Source organism: Eschrichtius robustus, chromosome 4, assembly GCF_028021215.1.
Source record: "Eschrichtius robustus isolate mEscRob2 chromosome 4, mEscRob2.pri, whole genome shotgun sequence".
Lineage (NCBI taxonomy): Eukaryota > Metazoa > Chordata > Mammalia > Artiodactyla > Eschrichtiidae > Eschrichtius > Eschrichtius robustus.
Window position 1 is genome coordinate 107,414,531 of NC_090827.1, and position 19,074 is coordinate 107,433,604.

A 19,074-nucleotide genomic window follows, 5' to 3' on the forward strand; every position below is an offset into this window, starting at 1 on the left:
CGGGGTCCGTCGCCGCTGAGTCCGGAGCCCGGCGCCACCCACGTGTCCCAGAGCGCCGCGCCTGGCCAGCGCAAACCTCTCCAAGGCCACTGGCTCCTCGTCGCTGAAGCTGATTGCAGGCGAAACCCGCACGGGCCCGGGAGCTGCGCGCGGGTCACGAGAGGCACGTGCGGGTCCTCGGCGCTTCGCCGCAGGGTGCGGGTGCCCGCAGAGCCAGCAAGCGAGCGAGGGCGGGAGGAGGAAGTGTGGGCGCGCGGGCGGCGGGGTGGCGGACACCCGGTGGAAGCAGGAGCCACGCGGTGGCGCGGGCGGCGGGACTGCAGTGCCACCTCTCCCGAGAAAGCCCACACACTCACACGCCCGCGCGCGCAAGCACCTGCACACCGTGGGCATCGAGAAGCCGAGCCATCGTGAGGCTTTGAGTGCCGGACGCGTTTCAGCGATGGCTTCTGCCCTCAACAGCAAAATTCACGCGCCCGGGACTTGCCCGGGCTCCAAAGCCGATGCCGGAGGTGGCGCCGGCTGGAGAATGGACTGTGATCCCGAGATGCACGTGAAAATGTGCAAGAAGATCGCCCAGCTCACCAAGGTAACGTGAGGCGCTGCAGGCCGGCCAGCTGCGCGTCCGGGGCGCCCCGGGCCGGGGAGGGAGTGCGGACGCGCCCGAGGGAGGCCCAGGCAGAATCCGAGCTGAAACTTTGCCTCGGAGGCCAACCCGGGAGGGAAGCGGTCCTAAATCTTGGTGACCTTCTGGAGGCACCATCCTAAAGCAGCTGAGAGAAAGGATCCTTGCCAAGGAAACTCCTACAGCCTCCGCGCTGAGCAGGTGGTCTGTGCTCCCAGGGTGGGAATGTGAATCGAGTTGAATCAGTGCTGTGGTGTTTGTGTGTGTGTTTCCTTGCGGGCTCTGCTCAAGTGATAGTGCCTGGAATATTGTGATTTCATTCATCGCCGTACTTTACAGGCGGGGAGGAGGTCATGTGGGCTATTTAAACATTTGATTCATTTGTTGAGTGCCAGCAGCTTGCGTGTCACCGTAGTAAACCTGGAAGGCAGCCCAGGGGACTTACTATCTAACTGGGTACAGAGCATAAATGGGGAAGTGAACGATTCACCATTTAATTACTGGATTACAAAGGACCTCGGGAGGTCAGCCCCCCCATCTCCCTACCTCATCCCAGGGCCCTGATTGAACCTCCAGGGACTGTAGTGACTTCCTTATGAAGACCAGCAAGAAGATGACACCCTGTCCTTTGTTAGCCCCCTGCAGCTTCCCAATTAGGAGCTCCTTGTGGTAGGTTCCCCTCCTGTGCCTGGTGTGTAGATGGAAAACAACATCCCTCTCTGTCTTTTATACAAGGTCCCGAGTGCCTGAATTTAGCTAGTTGCCTTGGGGTTTCCTTTCTATCTCGTAATAATTACTCCTGATAACATTCCTGCTAGTGGAACATCCGGCCCAGGTTCTGTGTATGGGACATACTCTTCCCCAACTATCTTCCTCCCACTTCCCACACCTACTTTTTTGTGGGATCACAGGAATTTTCCTCCCTGATTATTTTGCCAGAAGGAAGAGAGCACAGAGATCTGGAATTGGACACTAGCTGCCTTCTCCTATCCCTCCCATTAACTTCTCCACATTTTTTGCAAATGAGCCTGTATCCAAACGGTGATCTCTTTAGTCAAGGATGGAAAGGGGGGAATGGAGATACTCCTTGGAGGCCTTGGCATGTGCTGCTTGACACCACTGATCTAATCTGGAGTCATCCAAATAGTGACATCTACCCAAAAAAGTATTGATGTGAGGCGCTGGGCACAGTATAAGGCATCTTCATCTTCAAAGAACCTAAAATAGTTTTAGAGAAACAAGGTTGGAGAGAAACCTAAAAGACACTGCTCTATAATCAGTTGCTAAATTGGATGTTTCAAGTTGTGAGTGCTATAGAAGCAGAAACAAAGGATAAGTCATTATGGGTAGGAACATTTAGGAGAGACTTTATGGAAGAGATGAACCCTGAACTCAGTTTGAATTTATAGAGTGCCTACTGTGTGCCAGGCGCTGTGCTCAATATCGATGGCATAAAACTGAGTAAGATAGGAACCCTGCCCTTGTGATGAGACAAATGCATAAACACATCATTTCAATATAATGTGGTAATGGTAGTCATTCTGCCCATTAATATTGATATTTTGGCACAATTATTATGTGCCAAGCACTGAAGGATACAGCAGTGAAGAAAGCAGCCATGATCCCTAGTGCATAGTAGGCAGTGTTTCTCAAAGTATATTCCGCATTAGAAATCACAGTTGATTCTTATTATGTAGGGCCTCTCTTTACCATTTCTCATGCTAATTGTTTAAATTAGACATTTTTAATATTGATATTGATATGCCACCTTTCTTTTGGCTACCTTTTGTATGTGATATTTTCCATCTCATTATATTTAATCTTTCTGTAAGTTTTATTTTAGTTGTATCTCTGATAGGTGAATTTAATCCATGTGCGTTTACTGTGATAACTAACATATTGGGACTTATTCTTCCAACATATTTTGTGTTTTTCATTTACTATCCTGGATTAGTTAAATGATCTATATTCCCTCATTTTCCACTGCTGGTTTGAGGGCTTCTGGCATTATTCCTATTCTTCTCAGCCTTGTCTTTTATTTCTCCACATACATATTTAACTATAGTTTTTCTAACAAAGTTATCACATAATTCTTTCTTCCTACAAAATAGCTTTGCATACTTTACCCATTTAACAGCCCTCCCCTTTCCCTTCTTGTCATTGTTGTCTAGAGTTTTTTACCTTTTAAAATTTACAATCGTTTTTATACTTGAGTTCTTTAAATTTACTGACATTTTACCAATTCTTCTATGCCCTATTTTTTTCTTGAATCCATAGCCTTCTCTTTTGGTTCACTTTTCTTCTAGCTGAAGTTCATCATTTAATAGTTCTTTCCGTAGGGGTCTTGGTGGGGTAAGAAATTCTTTGTATATTTGGAAATGTCTGTATTTTGCCCTCACTGTTGGATGGTCATTTATTTGGGTATAAAATTCTAGTGATGGGACTTCCCTGGTGGTGCAGTGTTAAGAACCTGCCTGCCAATGCAGGGGACATGGGTTCAATCCCTGGTCCGGGAAGATCCCCCCACATGCTGTGGAGCAACTAAGCCCGTGCGCCTCAACTACTGAGCCTGCGCTCTAGAGACTGCGCATGCCACAACTACTGAAGCCCGCACACCTAGAGCCCGTGCGTGCTCTGCAAGAGAAGCCACCGCAATGAGAAGCATGTGAACCCCAATGAAGAGTAGCCCCCGCTTGCTGCAACTAGAGAAAGCCCACGCAGAGCAACGAAGACCCAACACACCCAAAAATAAATAAATAAAATAAATAAATTTTAAAAAATTCTAGTGAACAGCTATTTTCCCATAGCACAGTGTTGATAGCATTCTATTGTCTTCAGGTACTAATTGCTGCTGGTAAAATCCTACTGCCAATCAAATTTTCATTCCTTTGTAGATAATCTGCCTTTTCTATTGGTAGCATTTGTGTATGTGTATTTTGACGTTTAGCAGTTTCATTAGAACTCTCTAGTTGGTAGTGAATGTACTTTCTATTGAAGACTCAGGTGCTCTCTTTAATTCTGGAAAATTATCAATGATTTTGTGTTCAGATATTGTTTCTCTGTCATTGCCTCCATTCAGTTTTCTGCAACTGCCATTAGCTGAGTTAAGGAAGCCTCTCCATCCATATCCTAAAATGTTATTAAAAATCTTTTTGTCTCTATTGTATCCTGGTGAATTCCTTAATCCTGTCTTCCTATTTCCCAATCCTCTAAATAATATGTCCAATCCAGAGTTTTTCCCATCTATTAAGTTTTATTTATTTTAAAAATTTATTTATTGGGCTTCCCTGGTGGCGCAGTGGCTGAGAGTCTACCTGCCAATGCAGGGGACACGGGTTCGAGCCCTGGTCTGGGAAGATCCCACATGCCGCGGAGCAACTGGGCCTGTGAGCCACGATTACTGAGCCTGCGCGTCTGGAGCCTGTGCTCCGCAACAAGAGAGGCCGCGATAGTGAGAGGCCCGCGCACCGCGATGAAGAGGGGCCCCCGCTTGCCACAACTAGAGAAAGCCCTCGCACAGAAACGAAGACCCAACACAGCCATAAATAAATAAATAAATAAAATTTTAAAAAATTTTATTTATTTATTTATTTATTTATTTTTGGCTGTGTTGGGTCTTCGTTGCTGCACGCGGGCTTTCTCTAATTCTGGAGAACTGGGGCTACTCTCTGTTGCGGTGTGCGAGCTTCTCATTGTGGTGGCTTCTCTTGTTGCAGAGCACGGGCTCTAGGCGAATGGGCTTCAGTAGTTGTGGCACGCAGGCTCAGTAGTTGTGGCTCGCGGGCTCTAGAGCGCAGGCTCAGTAGTTGTGGCGCACGGGCTTAGTTGCTCTGTGGCATGTGGGATCTTCCCGGACCAGGGATCGAACCTTTGTCCCCTGCATTGGCAGGCAGATTCTTAACCACTACGCCACCAGGGAAGCCCCATCTATTAAGTTTTAGAATTACATTTTTCATTTCTAAGGTTGCTGTTCTTGCTTCCTTTCTGTCTGATTTGGATAACTTCTTAATTTTTATAGCTTTATTGAAGTATAATTTACATACCATAAAATCCATCTAAACATACAATTCACCATCTTTTAGTAAATTTACAGAGTTGTTGCATCATAACCATAATCCAGTTTTAGGACATTTCTATCACCATCCTTTGTATCCATTTGTAGTCAGTCCCTGTTCCTACCCCAATGCCAGGCAACCACTGATCTACTTTCTGTCTTCATAAATTTATCCTTTCCAGATATTTCATATCAGTGAAATGATACAACATGTATTTCCATCTGGCTTTTTTCACTTAGTTGCTAAATCTCAGCATCAAGTTTTTGATGTTCATCAATGGTTGTAGCATATGTCATTCATTCATTCCCTTTTATTACTCAGTAGTATCCCATTGTATGGATACACCATTTTCTGATGATCACATTCGCCAGTTAATAGGCATTTGGATTGTTTCCACTCTGGGGCTATTATGAATCACGCTGCTACAAACATTACATTCTTGCGCACACATTTTTGTTACTCTTGGGTAAATACCTAGGAATGGGATTGTTGGGTTGTATAGTAAATTTATGTTTGACTTTCTAAGAAACTGCCAAATGACTTTCCGAAGTGACTGTGCCATCTTACATTTTCCAGCCTACTTTTCCAGGAGGATTAGGAACCACCCCAGGCACCCAGTTCTCAAATACAGTGAAGTGCACTTCTCCCTTTCCTCCTCTGTGCACTCACTTCCCTCGGATATTTCCTCTCCTGAAATGACTTCATCTCTATAAGTTGAATTCTACTTATCTTTTAAGTCTCACTTCCCACAAGAAAAATCTTTGAAAAAAATCTCACTTTTGTAATTAATCATGTATTCATTAATCACTAATTGTATATTCGTTATTTCTTTCTTATTAATCTGTTTTTCCAGAAGTTTGTACAATGTCTGGCACATAGTAGACCCTCAGTAAGCTTGTTAAATTTAAAGTTTCCGCCTACGGATTTGGTTAATATTTCTTTCATCATGCTTATCCATCTGATATTATAGTTGATTTGTATATAGTACGTCCCTTAAGATAATAAGCTTCTTAATTTATTCACAATCCTTTGCATCTGGTAAACACTTATTATGTGTTTTGTTTTGTTTTGTTTTTTTTTTTTTGGCTGTGTTTGGCTGTGTAGCCCCTATAAGGGCTACGGTGGAATCAAGTGCCTATTTGTGTTCTTTGCAAAGCCTTTGACATACTTACTCATCCTCTGTGTGCACAGCAGTTCTGCATGGCAAGGAGACGAGCACCATCTCTAATTGAGAGAATTAATATCTGAGACCCAAGAAAGGGTCAGTATTCTTGCCTGACGTCACATTAGGATGTAGTGACAGAACCAGGGCATCCAGAACCCAGTGTTAGGTGTGTGTGTGAGGGTGGTGCTTCTTCCCTGGTCATCCTTGTGTTTCCATAACCTCTCTCAATCATCTTTAGTGCTCTTTCCCAGGCGAGGGGAAATGTAGATCTAATCAGTGAGGCTGAGGGCCGGAGCTAGGTCTGCAGAGCTCTTTCCTCTTTCTCCCTTGTTTCTCATGGAGTGATCTGCCCGCAGAAGCACACATTCTGCTCTGTCAGCCGTGCCGTCGATTTTACAGGGGTAGGTGCAGTTCTGGGAGGAAGAAATGCCCTGGCCCAGTATTGTGACTAGGTGGGTAAATATCAGGCATGCAGCCTGCCCGTGGGTATGTCACATTCTTTAATATTATATCGGTAATGTGTTATTTTGGTCTCAAAACAGCCTCACGCCTTGGTCTTGTATTTCAATTAGTTCGTTGGAGAAGAAGGATTTTGTTTATTGGCCTTTCCTAAAGACCCACCACACAGATCTTAGGATGAATTCCGTTTTGAGGAATTTGGTAAAGTGTTATAGTAAAAAAGAATTCTGTCATTGGGAGAGCATCCTCGCCTGAGAGCAGGGGACCTTTGAGTTGCAGTGTAGTACTTATTTGTAGATCCTTCCTTCCTTCCTTCCGTGGGAGGTTCTGGAGGTCAGAGTCACCACTCCCAGCACAGTAGCATGACCAGACCAAGCGAACTGTGTCTCCCCACGTTCCAGAACCTTACTGAGGTCTATGGAGACACATTAGCGAGGACAGTCATACTGGATGTTGAGGGGAGATAGTGGATTGTTTAGGGATGGGGTAGGGGGAATGCTGTTATGGAGAATAGACCCTGAGTATAAAATCAGAAATATTAAGGAAAAGAATGATAATTTCTACTCCAGGATATCTTTTAAATGAATTTAAACTTGATTTATCTCTAGAGGGGTGCTTCTTACTCTTATTTATACTAATAAATATAAAAGAAAATTAAATGTGAATAAAAATGAGGTCACCTGGAGAGCTAACAATTTGGGGGTTACTCTTGGAACGCTCTTACTCCTGATCCCTGCATGGCTGGTATCAGCTAAAATACTATCTCTTCAGAGAGACTTTTCTGACTTTCCAATCCAAAGGGGCCAACCTGCTTTATGTGTAATTGAGAAAAATCGTCCTTTCTTCCCTGGTGATTTGTTGTGAGGGTTCACTAACTTAAGGAATGTAAGTGGAGCATGTCACCCGGCGGAGAGACTATTGTAAGCCTGATAGATGTTGGTTTCCCTTCCCTTGCTGAGCTAGAAGAATTGCAGAGGGACAGGACCACTGCCCAGTTGTCAAAACCGGCAACTAGGAACAAAGCCAGGCCTTCTCTGGACTGAGAGGCCAGGGCAGTGTCCCAGGCAGTAGGAGTGACGCTGACTGCCACACGAGTCCTCAGCAGGAGGCTGCCACTTGAGCCCTGAGTTTTCATGGCTTGAAGTTGTGGAAGTTTTATTGCACCCACTGACTCCCTTAGTTTCTCTGAAAATACCTTCCTGCCTGCAGGAGCTTGTGTAGGGACAGATGTTTAAACGGTTCCATACCAGTTTGCTTTAGGATTCTAGATTTGAAAACTGCAGATCTGTTTTAACAGGCCCTCTCTGTTGGAATCTTTTAGTTTAACAAAGTGACTCATAGGGTGTACAGACAGCTATCTCACAGAAATCTTTTTGCCATAAAACAGGATGAAGTACACCTTAAATTGGGTGTCTTTGAACCCTACTAAGATGCCTCTACTTTTGCATAACCATTCTGATCTCTGCACTTCCCCCCGGCCTTGCTCCAATCCTTTCTCCACACAGCAGCCAGAGTGATACTAAAATTGAATCATGCCCTCCTACACTGCTGTAGAATGTTGCAGCTGCTTTGGAACACAGTCTGGCGATTCCTCAAGTAATTAACAGAGAGTTATCATATGAGCCAGAAATTCCATGCCTAGGTATAAACCCAAGAGAAATTAACTTGTACACAGTATTCAGAGCAACATTATTCATAATAGCCAAAAAAACGGAAATAAATGAAATGTCCATCAACCGAAGACTGGATAAATAAAATATGGTACAAAGTACAATGGGGGTAGTGACTGAGGGATGCAAGGTTTCTTTTTGAGTCATGAGAATATTCTTCAGTTGACTCTAGTGATAGTTACACAACTCTGTGAATTGAATTGTACAGTTTAAATGGGTGAATTGTATGGTCTCAAGAATTATATCTCAGTTAAGCTGTTAACATTAAAAGAAACGAAAACAAACCGAATTTTCTCCTGTTTAAATCCAGTTCTGAAGCAAGTCCTGATGACTTTAACCCCATAAACGCAACGAGTCAGTCCACCTCGCTTCTGCATTTCCGCCTCCGCCCTAGTCCAAGCCGCCTTCCCCTCCGGTCCCCAACCCCTGCTGCGGCCTCCTTGTGGTCTACCCTTGCCCCCGCTCACAGCGGCAAGAATTATCTTATACAGTATAAACCAGAGCATGCCATTCTTCCGTTTAGAACCCACAAATGGCTTCTCGTTTCACTTGGAATAAAATCGGTTCACCTAAAGTAAATTCTTTAATATGGTCACTGGAGGTGGCTGCAGTCTACTTCTCAGCGTCATCTCCTTGGCCGCACTGGCCTTCTTTCAGGCTTTCAGATGCGCCAGGCTGGTGCCACCTGGAGCCTTTGTCCTCGCGGTTTCTTCAGCCTGCTCCTGGCTTGGTTCAGATGTCTCTTCAGGGAGGGCCTTCTTGCTCACCTAGACCGTGAGATTTCCTCAGCTGCATCTGCTGTTTCCATCTTTTTCCTCTGTTAATCTACTTATGGCCTTCTCTTCCCCACTAAGGAAGTTCCTTGAGGGCAGAAATTTCTGTCTGCTCTGTTCTCTCCTATACCCGCTGGTGCCTAGAACAGTGCCTAGTTAGTGATCGGTGCCCAGCAAATGTACGTTGATGGACTAAATGAACAAAACTCTTCCTGGACCTCCCGCAGCTCCTAGGATAAAATAGCACATTTCAAACACAGCCTAGGTACAGTCGTCTTATGGGAGAGTGGGAAGGCTCCTTTCTCAAGGCCAGAACTCAGGAGGTGCTAGTATCTAATTTCTAGTTTTCCGAGCACAGTGGAGAACTGGCATATCTGACAAATAAGTGGACATCCCCCATGCCCTCCCAGGCCAACATCTGACTTAGTCACTCCCAGCACCTGACCACAGACACAGGGTTGGACCAAACTTGGTGCCTCCATATGGTCGGATCCACATTCCTTCAGAACACTAGAATTATGAGGTAAAATAAAAACAACGGTGACCAATCATACACAGAAATCACAACCATTTTAGAAAAATCAAGAATACAGAGAAGCAAAAAGAAAAAGATTTTAAAGTATCCCCAAACCCATAATAACTACAGTGATATAATAACTAATACCATTTTTTGCAGAGCCTACTATCTGATTTCTCATACAAATATAGACATGTAATTTTTAAAAAGAGAGTTATATCACACATAACTATTGTGTTACCTGGGTTTTTTCCCCTTCGCAGTAAATCTAGAACCCTTCAACACAATTTTTAATGGTTGTATCAATAGTCCCTTGCATAAATATTGCATAATTTAACTTCTTTCATTTATGACACACTTAGTGCCTTTTATGTGCCAGGTAAAATCTCTTATCTCATGGACCTTACAGAGAGAAGTAGAAAGAAGCTCTCAAATACAATAGAAGCCCTCCTATTCAATGTCATGTGAACATTTTGAATAATTGAAAATGAAAACTATAAAAGAAAAAAACCTAACACATAACTTTTTTAACTTAAAACAGGTGTCAGCACTGAGTTCCAATGGGCAGGTGCAAACAGTTGTTAATTAAGGAAGGGAGGGGATGCAAGACAAGGGAGGAACAGTCAAGAGAAACAATAGTACAGCCTTGGGGCAGGGTCCTGGTTCCCATCAAGGGATACACACAACAATATCTTTGAGCTGTTTTGTAGAAACTGAAACCTCCACAAGGTGGGAGAAGTTAACTGTGTGCTGCCCACAAGCAAGTAGACCCAAGACTTGCTGGAACCAGAAGGCTGATGATATTGACTCCCACTTACCTCACCACCAACCAATCAGAAGAATGTCCACCAGCTGATCATGCCCTCTTTGAACCATTACTATAAAACTTCTCACTGTACCCTCCAGGTCGGGACACAGAGTTCTGAGGGCATTAGCCTGCTGTGGCCCCTTTTGCCTGGCAAAGCAATAAAACTATTCTTTTCTACTTCACCCAAAATAAAAAAAAAAAGGGTCAGCAAACCATGTCCCAGGCCACATTAGTCTGCTGCCCATTTTTATATGGCTTGCGAGTCAAGGATGGTTTTTACAGTTTGAAAAAAAATACAAAATAAGAACAATATTTGGTGACACATGAAAAGTACATGAAATTCAAATTTAGTGTCCAAAATAAAGTTTTATTGGGACATAGCCATGCATATTCACTTAGACATCGTCTCGGGTAGCTTTTGTGCTAAAATGGCAGATTTGAATCATTGTGACAGAGACTGAGTAAAGCCTAAAATAATTACTGCCTGGCCCTTTACAGAAAAAAAGTGTGAGGATCTCTAATTAAAACATGTGGGTGAACACTCATTCACTAATCATTTCATGTGAGGCTCAGTTTCAATTCTTTGGGACGGCCTGCTGATTGACATTTACCTTATTTGTCTTGTATAAACTACAGCTATAGTTAGAGTGACCTTTTAATTTATCATCCAAACTGAGACACTTCTGAGAATGAAAGGGGGCATTAAACCAGAAAGTGCGCTGAAACAACAGGTGTAAACAGGGACTGTCCTGGCCTGACCGGGTGTAAAGTCACCCTGCCCATAATGCATATGTACTTTTTACCATTTGGGCGTCTTTAAAGTGGAGAATGAGAATCTAAATTACACGTGGAACAATGTGAGTTCAGAATCCCTCTAAACCTTTAAAACTTTTCACTTCTCTGTCACAGCTAATTGAATACCACGTTTTTTCTTTTTTTCTCTAGCAACTTACCTTTATTGAGTCTTTTCAAAGCATTCAGTCCAGTTTTCATTGGAACAACAACGTACTCTTTACATTCGTATATAACTGACCTAGTGTGGTGTTAAATCACATAATTATAATAGAAAATAAACGGGCACAGACAAGTGACAATTAGTGTGAGAAGTGCGGTGGCTTTCCAGAGGAAGGATGAAGGGTATTAAGTTATCCACATGTTTGCTGAATGGAGACTGGTTAAAAGAGCTTCTACTGTTTTTATACAAAAATAAATACAATTTTGATATGCTACCAAGTAGGAAGTACGAAAACATTGAACAACCTGAGGGATCAAGAAAGGTTCCCTGAGATACGTAGGGACTATTATTGGTAGACTTTTGGTTGATTCCAGTTTCTCATTGTTATAATCAGTACTGTGATGGACATTCTTGAGACTCTTTCCCTGCATTCTTGCTAGATTATTTCCTTGAGACAGATTTCTATGAGCAAAACTCGCCTTTGTTACAGGTAGATCCCCATAAAGAATATCAGGAAAATTGGAAGAAAGCGACCTGGAAAATATTTATCTATTAGTTAAAAACAATCTAATAGGGAGTTCCCTGGTGGTCTAGTGGTTAGGATTCGGCGCTTTCACTGCCGTGGCCTGGGTTCAACCCCTGGTCGGGGAAATGAGATCCCACAAGCTGTGCAGTGCGGACAAAAAGAGAAACCTAATGGACAAGATGTATGGAGGCCCTTACTTGTTAACTACAAAGCTTGCCATTTTAAAAGGCACTTACTACAACTCTCTTCTCCTATAATCCGAACACTGGAACAGTTCCGTGGCAGCAACACTCATAGTTACAGAGACAATGGTGTAATTACTTTCAAACTATAGTGGCATAATAACAGGCCCAGGCTGTCAGCTCACATTATGACTGTTTAATGGACCTATTTGAAGTTACTCACTATATTCTGAGCCTCCAGGGTAAAAGGATACACCTGGAAAATGCTCCCAGGTTGCTCAAGGCATTAGAGAAACAAGCAGCTCTCTCACGGCTCAGGGGCCCAGCAGAACCAATAAACACACCAGCAATTCTCCCCGATCTCACGAGGAAGCCTTTCTCTTAGCTGTGGAACCTTCAGAATATGAAACAGAAAGAACTACTTGTGAATCTTTGATGTTGTCATCAGGAATAATGTTCCCAGCCTGCTGAGGCAGAAAAATTTTCCTGGAAAGATATGCCCCTGCCTGTTGAATCCTGACCAGCTAGCATATAGCTTTACCCCTTGAACTTCAGGCTCTCGTTTTGTTAAAATGCAAACCCAAGAGATTATTCAGTCTTTTACAGCTTTGTGCTAATTGTGTACTTGGCACTTGCTGTCTTCTCTTGATAGTAGCCGTGGTAGACCAAAAAATAGCCCTGCAATAGATATCTTCCCTGGAACCTGTGAATGCTACTTTATTTGGAAAAAGGGTCTCTGAAGATTAAGCATGTTGAGATAAGATCGTCTTGTTTTATCTGGGTGGGCCCTAAATCCAATGACAAGTGTCCTTTGAAGAGAAAGGCAGAGGGAGGTTTGAGACAGAAGAGAAGACACAGAAGAGGTGAAAGCCACGTGAAAATGGAGGTAGGGGCTGGAGTTATGCAGCCACAGGCCAAGGAACACCTGGAGGCACCAAAAGCTGGAAGTAGCAGGAGGGAGTGTGGCCTGCATTCACCTTGATTTTGAACTTCTGACCTCCAGGACTGTGATAGAATGAAGCTCTGTTTAAAAAAAAGAAATAGGTTTCAGGTGTACAGCATTATAATTCAACATCTGTGTACACTACCAAGTGATCACAGCACAAGTGTAGTTGCTGTCCATTTCCATACAGTTGACCCCCTTCACCCTTTCACCTGCCCCCAACCCTCTTCCCCCTGGTAACCACTAATCTGTTCCCTGTGCCTATGAGTTTGCTTTTGTTTTATTTTATTTTTGTTTTTTTAGATTCCACATGTGAGTGAAACCATACAGTATTTGTTTTTCTTCATCTGACTTATTTCATTTAACATAATACCTTCAAGGTCCATCCATGTTTTCCCAAGTGGCAGGATTTCATTCTTTTTTATGGCTGAATAGTATTCTTGTGTGTGTGTGTGTGTGTGTGTGTGTGTGTGTGTATCCATCTTCTTTATCCATTCATTCATTTATGGACACTTAGGTTGTTTCTGTATCTTGCCTATTGTAAACAATGCTGCAGTGAACATCAGGGTGCATATATCTTTTCAGATTAATGTTTTCATGTTCTTCAGGTAAATACCCAGAAGTGGAATAGCTGGGTCATATGGTAGTTCTGTTCTTAATGTTTTGAGGAATCTCATACTGTTTTCCATAGTGGCTGCACCAGTTTACAGTCCCACCAACAGTGGGTTCCCTTTTCTCCACATCCTCACCAATATTTTTTTCTTGTCTATTCAATAATAGCCATTCTAACAGGTGTGAGATGATATCTCATTGTGACTTTGATTTGCATTTCCCTAGTAATTAGTGATGTTGAACATCTTTCCATGTGCCTGTTGGCTACCTGTATGTCTTCTTTGGAAAAATGTCTATTCAGAGCCTCTGCTCATTTTTAAAATCAGGTTGTTTGTCTTTTTGTTGTTGAGTTGTATGAGTTCTTTATGTATTTTGGATATTAATCCCGTATCAGATATATGATTTGCAATTATCTTCTCCCATTCAGTAGGTTGCCTTTTCATTTTGATGTTGGTTTCCTTTGCTGTGCAGAAGCTCTTTAGTTTGATGTAGTTCCATTTGCTTATTTTTGCTTTTGTTTCCCTTGCCTTTAGAGTCACATCCACAAAAACATCACTAAGGTCCATGTTAATGATGTTATCGCCTATGTTTTCTTCTAGGAATTTTATGGTTTCAGGTCTTACATTCAAGGCTTTAATTTATTTTGACTTAATTTTTGTGTATGGTGTAAGATAGTATCTAGTTTCATTCTTTTGCATGTGGCTGTCCAGTTTCCCCAACACCATTTATTGAAGAGACTGTCCTTTCTCAACTATGTGTTCTTTGCCCCTTTGTTGTAAATTAATTGTCTATATATCTGTGGATTTATTTATGGGCTCTCAGTTCTGTTCCATTGATCTGTATGTCTGTTTTTGTGACAGTACCATATGTTTTGATTACTATAGCTTTGTAGTATAGTTTGAAATCAGGGAGTGTGATACCTCCAGCTTGGTTCTTCTTTCTCAAGTTTGTTTTGCTATTTGGGATCTGTTGTGCTTCCATACAAATTTTAGAATTATTTGTTGTAGTTCTGTGCAATATGCCATTGGAATTTTTACAGGGATTGCATTGAATCTGTAGTTTGCTTTGGATAGATTGGACATTTTAACAATGTTAATTCTTTCAATCCATGAACATGGAATATCTTTCCATTTATTTGTCGTCTTCAATTTCTTTTGTCAATGTCTTATAGTTTTCAGTGTACAAGTCTTTCACCTCTGTGGTTAAATTTATCCCTAGGTATTTTATTCTCTTTGATACAATTGTGAATGGGATCATTTTCTTAATTTCTGCTTCTGTTAGTTCATTATTAGTGTACAGAAAGGCTATAGATTTCTATATGTTGACTTTGTATCCTGTGACTATACTGAATTCATTTATTAGTTCTAACAGTTTTTAGATGGAGTCTTTAGGGTTTTCTATATGTAATATCGTGTCATCTGCAAATAATGACAGTGTTTTTCCTCCCTTTCTTATTTGGATGCCTTTTATTCCTTTTTCTTGCCTAATTGCTAATGGCTATGTTGAATAAAAGTGGCAAGAGTGGGCATCCTTGTCTTGTTCCTGATCGTAGAGGAAAAACTGAAAGCTTTTCACCATTGATAAAGTTCTGTTGGTTTAAACCACAAGTTTGTAGTGACTTGTTACAGCAGCCATGGGAATTGGGTCCATTGGCTAACTTTCACAATATCCTCTTCATCATTACCAAAGGCTTCTTCCTTCTCAGACCCTGCTGAGGTTCTTGCCTCTGATAATTGTCAGAATCAACTAGTGAGCATTTTTAACAAAAATTGAGACCAGTGCATTAAAACCTTTGGGTGGGGCTCAGGCAGTTATGCATTTTAAAAGCTCCACTGGTGACTGTGACTTTAGCCTGACTCTGAAATCACTGCAACGGGTCCTTGGCCTTTGGTCTATATAATATGTCCAGGTCTGTTGCCTGGCCCTGGACTTGCTCTGTCTGGTAGCAGAGAGACTGTGTGTTTGTGTTACTTCTTCTGCTTCTCTAGGAGCTCTTTAGGCCAGTGCTGTTCAAATGTTAGTATTAAACACAAATGGCTAGGCCCACCTGCAACATTTCTTGTTCAGTTGATCATGGGTGAGGCCTGAGAATTTGCATTTCAAACAAGCTCAGGTGATGTTGTGGACTACAGTTTGAGAAAGCCTTTAGGATCATCAGGGCTCTCTCTTTTGCCTTCCTCATATTTGAACTTCCAGAAGCTTCTAGCATAGTGTCCTGCTCTCAATAATATTAATAATATGAGCTGAATTACTTAGAACTGTGAAACCCTTGATGACAAGGACCTTGACTTATACCTTTTAAATATATCTTTAGCACCTCCATTAATGCCAGGACACAGGCGGTGACAGTAGGAGACATATTAAAGGGTGGGTGCACCAGCAAAACTCCCATCTATAAGGGATGCTAATGCATCTCTGGGTGCCATCACATCACAGGAAATGCAGAAGGATGCCAAAATGGCAAAAAAAAAACCCTTAAGAGAGGTATTGTGCATGCCTCAGTGGCTGTTTCCAGTTTAGGCGTGACTTGGAAGAGGTTGTGAAATAATGAGGAGTACAGTAAAATGCTTTGTGAAGGAGGACACCACTGGTTAACCTCAAGACTTCAGTTTTGCTGAGTAAATGTGCAGGTTTGGGGCCAGAGCTGAATTGCTCCAGACAGTAAAAGAAAGATTAATCTCCCCTCAGCAGTTCTGCTCCATCCTTTTCCTCATGTTGCATTCAGTCTCTTAAATAGGCATTGACCAATTGCAGGTTTGAAGGAATGATAGATGTTAGCCTGCTAGTTTACCCACGTGTCTTGGTCTAGCTTTGCAGTCTGCTGATGATTTTGTTATGATTAGGATTACAGAAGCATTTTTGGGTAGAGTAAGGATCATGCAGATAGGATGTGGTGGGTGGGTTGCATGAAGAGTGATAGCTTCATATTTTGAAGCAAAGTTTATTTAGATCATAGTTTTGGTTAAGCCAAACCAATTTCAAGGAAGTGAAAAAGAACCTGTTACTGGTTTTCATCTGTTTTCTTCCCAGGGTGCTCTGCCCAGGGTGCTCTGCCCTTGAGAAGCATACCCCTTAAACATCTGCTTTTCCTTGCACTTGCAAGCTCATTAATGGCCGTTTCCCAGAGAGAGACCCAGAAATAGCCAATTCCATTAAAAGGCTTATCATTAAGTACAATACAGCTCTTTATGTGGGAGGATGGCCTCTGAATAAGAGTCCATTAGGGCTGTGGGCTGGAAAAATGGGTCAGCTTTCTTTTAAGGGAGAAATTAATTGAGTAAGCAAGAGCCAGAAATACTGTGACATTCATCCTGTACAGCTTTTCCTTTTCACGCTGCCAAAGTGCGTCTGTCCAGACCTGCTATTCCTGTCCTCAGGCCCCTGGAGCAGGGCCCATTTGTCCTGAGGAAGACTATCGAATTGTATGGTGACAGCCTAAATAAACATGAGCAAGGAGATCAGAACTGAGTATAGGGGGTGTATGTGTGTGTGTGTGTGTGTGTGTGTGTGTGTGTGTGTGTGTGCCTGTGAGCACATGCACCCTGAATATAATCTAAACCAAGAAAACAAAAGTTAATCAGTAACTTGTTCGCTGACCTCTTTCCCCTTTGCTAGGTCCTAATGTCAGTTCCATGAGAGGTGGCTCATAGCCAAGTCCATGTGGTGCTGTCCCCAGAGAAGAGCTGATAAAAAGAAGCTTGTTTCCAGTATAGGAGGCAAGTGCTTGAAAAGACTGTCCAGTGTCCAGTCTCCTCCTGCTAACTTAGGCAAGCTGATTCACAGGGTGTGGTAGGCCCTTGGTAGCTGGGGTCGACAGGCGGAGGAAGAACTAGAGCTGAACAAGTGGGAGCTGGAGAATAAGCATCCTGTTGACAGTAGCCAGGGACACAGTATCCAAAAAGCACAGAAAACACAGGAGTGAATCAGGCACATATCTGCAGTGGGAGAGCTGATCAGCTGTGTGGGCCAGGACAGTGAGGGATTCCAGAAGGTGGATGATTCAGAATTCAGAAGAGCTGCGAGTCAGAAGTGGATGTTCTGCCCAAATTCAGCAGGATACCCTGCTAGTAGGTTATGGACATGAAGACTCAACTCTACAGAAGGAGGGAATTGGCAGAGTGGCAGGTTCTTGGCAAACAACATAGAAAATTTAACGCACTTGTAAGACATTCAAGGAGGAGATGTCTTGTAGGACATTTGTTGTCTAGTTGTGCTAGATTGGATTTTGCATTATTGTTCAGTAAATATTCACTCACTCTTATTGACCTCCCCTACCCAAAGAGCAGAGAGTCTGTCCTCATCCCATCCATGATGGGCTTCTTGAGATTTGCTTTGGTCTGTGGAATGTTAGAGAGTGCGAACACAGGCAGAGGCCTTAAATATGCTCGTGCAGTTTGGTGATCACCATGAGAAAAGCATGTGCTGATTGGCCTCTGCCCCTACAGCCAAGTGCTAGTGAGCAGACCCGAATCCAGCTCACAGCCTCAAGCCAAGCCCAGACAATACAAGACCTGAAACGCAGGGCAGATCCACTCAGCCAAGCCCAACCACGGTTACCCTACATGAGGATAAATGTTTCTTGTTGTAAGTCATTGAGTTTTGGGGGTAGTTTGTTATGCAGCATTATTGTGGGCAGTCCCTGACTAAGACAGAAGGGCTAGAACTCAGAAAAGATATCTCAACTAGAGATGCAGTTTTAGGAATTATCAACTCATAGAGGATAGTCCGTTTATTTGTTTATTTACTCATTCACTCAGCAAATATTTAGTACGAGCTGATTCTAGGCTGGGTACTTATTCATTGATATGGAGGAGATTGTCCAAGATCCTCATGGAAATAGGTCTCTTGGCATCTTTCCCAGGGAGAATTTACCAAGTAAGAAAATGCTGTCAAAAACAGAACCTTGGGGATTGCTAGCCCATGAAAGAGAGTCTGAGAAGGAGCCTTCTGAGAGGTACCAGGAGACACAGGTGAAGGTGGTGTTTCATCTGGGAGAAGAAGCCTTCAAGAGGGAGCATTGACTGGTGGTTGGTGCAAAGAGGGAAGATGGGTTGAGGCCTAAAAAAATGTCATTATGAGTGGTCATTGGTGGCCTGGGTGTCTTTAGAGTGATGGACCAGGGTTGGGAGATCCTGGTGCTGAGAGCCATGTGTTGGCTTCTGTATTAGTCAGCTTGGGCTGACATAACAAAATGCCACAGACCCCATGACTTAAACATCAGAAATTTATCTTCTCACAGTTCTGGAGGCTTGAAGTTCAAGATCAAGGTGCTGATAGTGTTGGCTTTTGGTGAGGGGTCTCTTCCTGGCTTGTAGACAGCACCCTCTCATTCTGTCCCCACATGGCCTTTCCTCTGCGCACATGTGGAAAGAAAGAGATCTATGGTGTCTCTTCCTCTTTTTATAAGACACGAGTCCTATCAGATTAGGATACCACTCTTACGACCTAATTTAACCTTAATTACCTCCTTAATGGCCCTCTCTCCAAATACAGTCACATTGGGGGTTAGGGCTTCAACACAGGAATTTGGGAGGGAACACAGTTTAGTCCATAACAGCATCAGGAGACTTGGTTCTGGTTCCAGCCTCACCACTGCCTAGGCCACCCCTTGAACTTTCCCCAGGACTCCCTGTCCTGATCTAAAAGGCACAGCAGCCACCTTACCTACCTGCCTCAAGGTTGCTGCAAGGAGAAAGCGAAATAAATTCCTTGTATCTCTGGGGCAAGTCAGGGGTACAGTCAAGGTTTACTTAGTTGAAAAAGGGATCCTGGGTAACCACCCCT

At 43.0% G+C, this 19,074-nt stretch overlaps 1 protein-coding gene across 1 annotated transcript in view; it reads left to right on the forward strand.

Moving 5' to 3' along the window:
• The first annotated feature begins 442 nt into the window (after window positions 1-442).
• Window positions 443-19,074, forward strand: part of FAM184B (family with sequence similarity 184 member B) — a 118,213-nt gene continuing 99,581 nt past the window's right edge. Inside the window, exon 1 of the mRNA XM_068543180.1 lies at window positions 443-589. Coding sequence (XP_068399281.1) covers window positions 443-589 — 147 coding nt within the window. The remainder of the gene's footprint in view (window positions 590-19,074) is intronic.